At 34.7% G+C, this 9,677-nt stretch overlaps 1 protein-coding gene across 2 annotated transcripts; it reads right to left on the reverse strand.

The window, feature by feature from the left end:
* Positions 1 to 1,054: 1,054 nt before the first annotated feature.
* LOC113506346 (serine--pyruvate aminotransferase, mitochondrial-like) lies at positions 1,055 to 5,686 on the reverse strand. 2 transcript variants are annotated; one of them, XM_026889194.1, is made up of 7 exons: positions 5,509 to 5,686; positions 3,576 to 3,768; positions 3,107 to 3,272; positions 2,712 to 2,867; positions 2,071 to 2,163; positions 1,510 to 1,758; positions 1,055 to 1,212 (listed from the first exon to the last, which is right to left on the reverse strand). In XM_026889194.1, exons 1-7 carry the CDS (start codon positions 5,659 to 5,661, stop codon positions 1,068 to 1,070), a joined length of 1,155 nt encoding a protein of 384 aa, XP_026744995.1. In that variant the 5' UTR covers positions 5,662 to 5,686; the 3' UTR covers positions 1,055 to 1,067. The 2 variants fall into 2 exon arrangements, with proteins under 2 accessions (XP_026744995.1, XP_026744994.1); XM_026889193.1 differs by having other exon boundaries at positions 3,564 to 3,768.
* Between the last annotated feature and the right edge of the window lie 3,991 nt (positions 5,687 to 9,677).

Genomic DNA, 9,677 nt, shown 5'->3' on the forward strand with positions numbered 1-9,677 from the left:
ACCGGTTTTTAAAGGATTCGCAGTTCTAATCGATTCTTTTAGGGTTTTTGGTCAGCTGTGAAATGTTTTCAAGCTGTTTCTTTATTTATTTGAAATAAATAAGCGTTAAATTGACTCAGTTCTAGGATTTCTATCAGATTGCCTTACAACTAGTAATTAGCACGGATGCGTAAAGCATAACATATTAAATTGAAATATTAGATGAAAGCAAAGCCTGATTGATTAGCCTGATGATTTAGCTATTCTAAAATACAAGAACAGTGTTTCCCAGATAAAATTTTACTTATTAACATAATGTATCTGTGTTTTTGCGAACTAAATCTTTAATTTCGTTTTTGATAGCAAATTCGACAGTGTTAGAAATTTTGAAAATTTGTTTTTTTTTGTCTGAATCGCGCTCCACCGTTTTTTTTAAATATAATTATATATTTTTTCATGTAAGTGAATACAATTTGTTTTGAAATAATATCTACAAATTGTATAAAGTAACATTTTGTATTTCACAGAAAGTCTGTTTATTTAAGATCAGAATTAGGTTTTGTAAATAAAGCCTGGAATTATGAGTTTAAAACTGGATTTAATTTAATAAAATATATAGTACACAAAGTCTTACATCTAATGGAGAAGTAATATAATCTTCATAATAACTCCGACTAACATTTGAAAAATAATGTGACACTAGTTATATACAAGTATGGTTAAAGGGTTTATCTACTAATTATTTAAATTTAAATGAAATAAGTACTGACAAGCTGTTTCTTTATGCTATCAATACACATATCTCATAGGGAAAGAGGATTTTATACAACAGTGACACATTAATGGCTAGTATTTTTTTTTCAGACTAAGTGCATGCATTGCCTTTTTTATTTAAATAACTGGTCCAATTAGTGTAATAACAACTTTTTTTCTTGGTTACCGACAGTTAAACGGCATAAAAGGTTTTGTGAGACATATAATTTATATTAAATAAAATCATCATCATTAAATAAAATAATGTCAAATAAAATATAATGTAATGAGACTATTAAACGGTTTTTTAAATTCTTCGAAATTTCTTGGTCCTATTATTTTCTTAAGGCTTGTATTGAGTCAGCCAAGGCGTCTGCTACTTTGTCGGCCACTTCTTTCGTGGCGTTAACGCCCATGATGCCAACGCGAATAGCTTTGCCCAGCGTTGGGCCACGACCTTCGAGGACCAGGATGTTGTGCCTATTGGATGAAAAAATAGAGAGAGCGTTTAGAAGAGAACATATCTTATAATCGATAACATAGATTATAGATTTCAATATAGATTTAATCACACATAAATTACTGTTCAAAGTTCACCAAGATTCAAGACACAAGAGTAAGACCCACCCAGAACTAGAAAGAGCATTCGTGCGTCACAAAAATTCTTAAGTCCTACCCTTAAACCGCGACAAGTCATGCTTATTGGATTGGGCGTGGTCATTACATCTGGTATAGTTGTATCCGTGCGTCTCTGCAGTAAATTTTACTTGTACTTACTTCTCCCTCATGTAATTGTGGAACTCCAAATGATTATAACCTTCAGGCAACATGACAGTTGTTACTGTATTCAGTCGTTCCTCTGGCTTTGGAACGAAGAGTTCTATGGAGTACTCCTGAAGGCGCTGGTGGAAGTAGGCCGTGCTGGAAGCATGACGGGCCCAGGAGACCGGCAGGGTTTCCTTGACAATCTCCTGGAGACAGCAACGGAGAGCCCACAGCATAGGCGGGCAGAGAGTGTGGTGGTACCTGATAAGTTTGTGTAAATATTGCTTTCGTTTATTGTAACACAAAAATCGGAATAGGGTGTACAAAGGTCCCGTTTACTCCTTTAAGTAACCTTAAATTTTTATTAAGATGACAAGTTTTTGTACCTTTAATACTAGCTTTGATTTTACCAGTTTATAGAGGTAAAAGAAACAAATAGGATTCAAAGTTATATCGGTATATCTTAGACCTGCAGTTCACATATTTGTAACCAGTTTTTCAAAACCAATGCTTAATAGATGTAATTACCGCAAACATGAAGGGATTTCATGAAAAATTAAAAACAAATCTCACGTTCTTGTATCACCGTAACAGTTCCACTGATTTGCCAGCAGTTTGATATCGATGTAAAATGATGGCTCATGTTTCCTGTTATTTATTTTTTCTCTGAAAGCAAAAATGTATCAAAATTACTACTATATCGAATTTACTCTAAAGTAAAATATAGACTCAATTCTATAAACCTATAAATATAAAGCAAACACATACACGGAATACTCGAAACATTTATTATATCAGAACATTCAACGTGTTTTCAGAACCGATATCCAAATTCGCCCAACAATTCGTGTTCGACAGAATTCTAGAAACCTTATTTCGCAAATTCATTAATAAAGTTTATTTACTACCTGTATTATTGATTGATAGTATTATGTGTAAGTACACAGTAGGTAAACAGTATTAGATTGAATATTGAATGTGACGGGTTCAGGATTGACACTTGGATATGCTGGTAGATTTAAGCGTACTAGCTGTCAGTTAAAGAGTTGAAGAAGTTGGACCGCTAGATTGAGGGTTACTTGCGTAAAGTTCATTTCCTTGAATCTTGAATCCTTAATCAATTATTTGGAGGGGATAGGTGCGGGGGGGGGTATTGATATGACACTAATCCCCTTCCGCTTTCCCATCTAGATCCTCCAATGTGATTGTCTTACTCTGCAAGAGCACTGAACGCTACGGGAGCGATCCCAGCTGGTCCACTGAACGCTTTCTGTGTTGCCGAGAATACCGCGTCCACTCCCCACTCGTCCATAAGAAACTCCACCCCAATGAGGGAAACCACGGTATCCACTAGGAGTAGAGCTCCATATCTATAAAAAAAATGGTTTGAAATGACGACAAAACAAAAGGCCCAGCATTAAAAAAAAATATAAGTAGGTATCTCATATTTTCTTTATGTTTATATCAGGAAGCCTTAGAGATTTAAGTTATGATTTCTGATGGTTTTATTATGATTAAACTAAATATAACTACGTAATTCAACAACGGTCTACTAGTTGTATGTAAGAAGTATTCAAAACATGACCTAGGTCCTCGAAGCCTAACTTACTTGTGACAAATGTCTCCCAAGCGCTCAATATTCTGTATGGTTCCCGTCGATGAGTCTCCAAATGTGATGAACATTGCCTCTGGACGCGTTCTCTTTAGTTCTGACTCCAGTTGTTCCATAGAAAATGTCGTGTTGCTAGGAACACTGGTTATTTCAGTTTTTATTCCTGGAATAATGAAATAAATGTTATTGTATGAATGGTATTGTAGTATTAAAAAAAAAAATATGGACCAAAATGGGAAAGTTAATTAGGTAAATCAATATCGTAAAGAAGAATCGACTGCACGTCTAGTCACGTATTGTCACCACGCCAAACCCACTACATGATTTTCGAATGCTTGTTCCAAGTTTGGGTGTTTTAGTGCATCCCATTTGAAATTTGCGAAACCTCTCGCGACACAAGATAATTCGTTAGTTCGGAGTCTTTACAAAAGAGAAAAAATATCTAAAGGAACACCATTATATTTACCTAATCGATTGGCGATTATTATAGCACGTTGGTCCCACATTCCCCTCGACGCGACGAGCAGGGTTTCTCCTGGGGCTACCAGGTTGCTGATCACCGCTTCCATCCCTGAATGACCAGCCCCACTCATAGCTAACACCAACTTGCTCTTAGTTTGGAAGACGTATTGTAAACCAGCACGAATGTCGTCCAAAACCTGAAAAAATCGGTTAAATTAAATTAGGGCGCGAGACACTGAGGGATCAGTATAAATGGGGTAAAAACACTAGTTGGGTAAAAAAATAATTCGAAAAAAAGCAACAAATTTTATGTCACCTAACTAATATGCGTTCGTAAAAACTATTGCTTTACCTAGATCTTTATTTTTTGTTAAGTAATATGTACAATGCAAGGCGTTTCTCATATCTTACTAAATAATTGATCAGATATTTCTCATCAGAAAAATTGGTTAAACAATGGCATTCGCTTTTTCGTTCGTTTTGACATGAACTCTTTGGTTTCGTACAACCCTGACTTTCTTTTTAACACTTCACTTAAGCTGAATTTTTTAGTGTGACAAGTACTCAACAATAATTACGTCATCAAGTATATAAGTGTCTTTTGAGTTTGAATGGATGTTTGATAATAAATACAAGCACTCATAGTCTGATAACAATGTTTAATGTTGATTATAGAAACAAGCCTTTAATTAGGCTTAATTAGAGTTGTTTGTGAAGTGGATAAAACGTTTTAAATCAGAATACGTAATTACGATTTAAGTCTCAGTTTGGTTTTTTTAAACGATTCCCTTACAATTCTCAAACATTGAAGTCATATGCGCAAAGACGAAAGAGAGATTTGTGGATCTCATAAGTGCTTTTACGAACGCGGGGATCGAAGCCACGATATGTTATACGCAGTGGGATTGATTCGAATATCCGTGCAGTCCAAATGTAATACTAACGTTGCATATTCGCAAATTAATAAATGATAATGATTATTTAGACATTGAAATACAACTACTTTTACGGATTTCATCGCGGTTTAATTTTAGATTTTAGTTCCCGACGTTTCGACACCTTTGCAGGATTCATGGTCACGGGCAAACTGAGAAGGCGTTCGTCATGACAGAAGATGTTCCTCGTTCGACCTTCATATTATGTACACTAAGAAACGTTGCGAAAATCCGTAAAAGTAGTTTTATTTCAATATTTTTATAGTTGTTTAAAAAAAATACATAAAACAGAGTACAGATGTATTTATAAAAACAGTGAAAAACTTTAAAAGATTTTATTCATTCAAATTCTCGAAGCCGGTTGAATCAAACATTAATTTTGTAAGTGGTCTATTGTGAGTCGGACTTGCACAAAGACTTGCAAACCTAACTTTGACAGTCGAAGTTACTCGACTGACTAAAGTTCAAGCTTTACATACCGCGATAATAAGACCTCCTTGGACTATTTTGTTTATCTCGATTCGCACTTAAGAGGTGATAAAGTAAAAGTTTCACAATGGATAGTTAATTAAGTTTTATATAAGCTTCAACTGCACAAGTGGATCGATCACAGGTTAAGCTACGCTTGATACGGTCTGACTATGGATGGGTGACTAGGATGATGATAAACTGCGCTATACTCGAAATGTAGTGAATATCAAAATATCGATTCTAAGTAAAAATTAAATATTGTTAGTGGCGTAATGAATGTATTGGCATTCCTAGTATCTGTACATGGCTTACGAATAATCCATTTCGAGGAAAATGGCCTCAACCAGTCAAGTGGCTTTGGCTCTACATTAGCAAATGCTGTAACGTTCTCCTACTAAAGCAATACCATAAAATATGTTGGCAAATATGTTGTGTATGTCCAGAAACCTATAGTGTTAAGTAGGTATATGATATTCCGTAGCAAAACTTGTACACATCTTCAAAATAAAAGATAAAGTATTGAGTACTTACATTGTAGAATTCATCGCAGTTGGGGGTGATCACGGGTTTGGCAAGGGCTTCTGTGACAGAAGGCCAGTAGGCGCAAGGTCCTGGACCACACAGCAGGGGTACCACAAACTTACGGTCCAGTATCAGCGGCGGTGGCACTGTTTTGGCAGACATCTTGTTTTCTTAACTGTGAAATTAAATGTCAATAAATGATTCGGTTTTTTTTTAATGAAATCAATAAAGGGCATAGAATAAATAACGGTATTTAATCTGACATTAATCATGAATTCTATTTTTAAAGAAAAAGGTGTGTTCCTTTTTCAATGTTTTGAATGTAGAAGGCGTAAGATAGGTCACATTTTTCGAATTATTCTTCGTTACCAAAACAGTTTGCTTATTTCGTCTTCGTCCTACCACCGTAGTTTCATTTTTACGTAGTTTTATTTTTTTTAAATTGTGGCGGATCAAAATTAAACCGGTCGGCCATTACAACAACTATTAAATTAAAAAATACCTGCAGTTTCAGTGATAAAACGTGTTTCTAGTTCACAATAAGTATATCTAATCATTGTTATGGTTTGTATGGACAGAGCATTTTTTATCTGTATCTTATCTTTCTTAATTATACTTGTTTTGATTACAAATTGCGATAAGTTACTAATGAGTCTCGATAAATATGCACTCAAACATTGGTACAACCAAAACAAGTTTACTATGACAATCTTCAATTTATATAAGTTCTGGTTGAACCGACAAACTTTGTTTTGCCATATAATTGAGATATTCTGGAAGAGAAAACAAGCATTCGATATTATATATATAAGTAGCAAAGAAATTGTTAAAGAATGACATGCCCTTCTTCTCATGAAAGAAGATAGTTGCGGATTCTCAGTCCTATTCCTGAAATCGCCCAATCTTTTTCGGAAGATTAAGTTGGCTAAATAAAAACTCGTGCCAAAATACACGAGAATTTTATATTTCAGATAAGATTATCGAAGTGTTTATTTTTAACCTAATCCCCGTAATCAGGTATAATTATTGGCATAATAAATTGGCATCATCAATTCTCATTTTTAATCAAGTGTTCACCGAGTAGTCAAGTCTACCTATCTCTTACTTAAAATGAGGTCTCTAAATATAGTCTCTATTTGTCTATAGATCCCAAAAAAAATGTTTTTGATTTATTTAGGTATACTTGGTTCATTAAATTTACTGCACGACTGCACCAACAATTGTAGCCTTTCTTGAAAACTCACGAGGTTTTTAAACATAATAAATTAACATAATTGCAGTAATGCTAAATATTTTTCAAATAATAAATAACTAGTTAACAGTATCCGCTCCCAACTAATCGCATTAAAGTTAGTTGAATGTAAATTAACCAAAAACCTGAAAGTTAGGAACAGCGCAGACTGTTTTATAATGAGGATTTATTCAGCGTGTGCTGTCAGAAGTTCCGGTGCCAGCACTCACGGTTGACGTTGATTAGAGGAAACTATACGGGTTATTACCATCTACTTTTCATTATCCGGGTTTTCCGTTATAGTTTTTATAATGATTTATAAAAATACATTCCTTTTTGTGAAAGGCTTGGATTGATATAGGTACGGACGTGTAAGATACGCTGCCTTCAAGGCCAAAAACTGTTGTTCGTCTTTAATTGCTTAACCTCAATTATAATTTTTATTACTTGTAACAGAAATATTTCTGAAACAATTTCAATTATGTTGTTATCATGGTTCATGAGATACAGCCTGGTGGCAGACAGTTAGACAGCGGAAACTCAGTAATATGGTTCCGGTTTTCCATTTCGAGTACGAATCCCTAAAAAATAAATTTCAAGAGAAATAAAACTACATTTAAAAATTAACTCCTTTTTTAGACGGCAAATAACTGTTGCAAAAGAATTCCTATAAATAATTTAACTTTCAGCTCAGCCTTTCATTTCGGAGCCTTTTAAGGAACGAATATTTTAAACAACCATCACTGAAAGCATTTTACGTCGAGCTCCGGAAAGTACTAGCACTTATTCATCTTTCCGCAAACAAATATAAGCCACGAAACAAATTTTAAATTAAATCCCTTTCTCTCGACGAGTTAATGTCCCGCGAGACTTTTCCCTGGTTTTAATTTCCGGAGTGTTTTCTGTGAGGAAATAGTTGGTGAGGCAAACACTGCCCAGATCTGGGGAGGTGCGATAGAAGGCTAAATTTCTGCCAGCATTACTCAGTTTCTACGTAAAGTATCTAATCTGTTCAGTTTGCACTCGTAAGCAATGCAAGCTGTTTCGTCAGCACTGAATTTATATTGAAGTAGAACATTTTTACATTTCTATCATTTGAAAGCGAGTGTCGACTTCATCTCGTCACTCTTTTGAGAGACTTCAGTACATTTCAGGCGGCACTTGTGAAGCCACATCATTCGCTGCCTGATAAACTATGTACTTAAAGTTTCATTAGGAATGTACAACGTTTGTATCAATAAAGGAAATAGATAAATCTTGAATGCTTACGAGTAAATCCGTTTTAATGAGGACTTAGCGACAGTAGATATTATTGTTAAAACATTAGTTACTGCAAGTTTAGTAAATAAAAAATTGAAATTGAGTTGATAAGCATAAAATATTGACTAAAATGATCAGGAAAACATGTAAGGCTTAATTTAATAACCAACCTAAGCACTTTGCCATTTTTCTTGCACTCCTAATTAATGATTTGCAATATCCATTCTATTTTATGCTGTTACAGCTAAACCACTGATCAGGATTTGATGAAATTGAGTAAAGCTTAATTCGCAAATGTATTTGAACAGCTTTTCCGTGCGATAACCGTTATAAACACAGCCAGAGCCAAAGCTAGTACCTAATAACTTTAAAATAACTCTCAAAGCGTCTAACTCCCGAAAGCAACAATTGTTTATTTCGCTTGTTATCCGTCGATGTTTAAAGTTTGTTGGTGAAATATGGCTGAGCGGTTGCTGTGGAGCGTTGAGTGCATTAGTCGATTTAAGACGCGCATTACTGTGTGCCCATTATTTTCACAGTTCGTTTGGCAGCCGGCGACGTGGCCTGCTGTTGCCGCAATTTTCTGTAAGTCGACTAACTCGGGGCCGTGTCGTGGGTCGTTAATGTACTGGCTAATAGTTCACAGCGGGTTTTTATGCTGGCTTCTGTTCGTCTTGTAGTTGACTTAGAATTTTGAATGATAGGGAAATTGGTTATGAGTATTTGTCATGTTAAGAAAAAGAGTAAAAGGGTTTAAAGTATCCGGGTCGTGCCTCAATTCGGTCGAGACTTTGAAGGATCGAGTCATCTCTACCTGAATTCTAGCCTACCTAGGTGTAATTGAGATTATGCAATGCCTGTTTTATTTGACGCACTTCTGATTATATAGCTTTTATATCAGAATACGCTTTTGTTAAACTAATTAGCAACTATGCATATTTACATAAACACTAAATACATAATTAATTATCACTACATCACGTCACTAGTTAGGATACATTTTAATGGCTACCTAATATTAACGGTTATTATATTTGGTACAGTACTTACGACAGTATCGGGCACTCGGAAACTTGCACAAGCAATTTAATATGGTTTCACGCTTCCTTCACTAACATACCTACTCTTGTTCAATACTTGAAATATTATAGCGTCTAATCAATCAGAATTGTTCAGCAGATAACTCTATAAAAATCTATGCAATATGATTAACTAGAAAAATAAATATTATTTGTATTTTGCTACAAAATCGTAAAATCAATTTCCAAAATATATCTGATTCGTATTTTTCTTAAACCAAGAAAACATATTACAGAAAGTATACAGTAAGTCAAAATATCGTGTGACGTCACTTTTCGGTACTTTCTCACCGACAAGAGACGTTGTTAGCCCCCACATCCATGGGTTTTACTATCTTACATAAGTTTCATCATCGTTTTCATTTATTCAATGAAATGAAAAATGCTTATCCCACCATATCATTATTTTTTGCTCAAAGAGCCTATTGTCTTTTTCCTGGTGCTTCAACAATAAGGTTTCATTTTAGCCGTTTGGGGACGGAATCCAGAAATAAACAAATTAACTTACTTACAAATTTTTAGATCAGGAACTCAGTATGTCAGCGATGAAAACTGAATGCTAATTTATTTATCATGATAATCGTATTTATACTCTTCCTTTATCACTA

The sequence above is a fragment of the Trichoplusia ni genome, assembly GCF_003590095.1.
Source record: "Trichoplusia ni isolate ovarian cell line Hi5 chromosome 11 unlocalized genomic scaffold, tn1 tig00001073_group10, whole genome shotgun sequence".
In the NCBI taxonomy this organism is placed as follows: domain Eukaryota; kingdom Metazoa; phylum Arthropoda; class Insecta; order Lepidoptera; family Noctuidae; genus Trichoplusia; species Trichoplusia ni.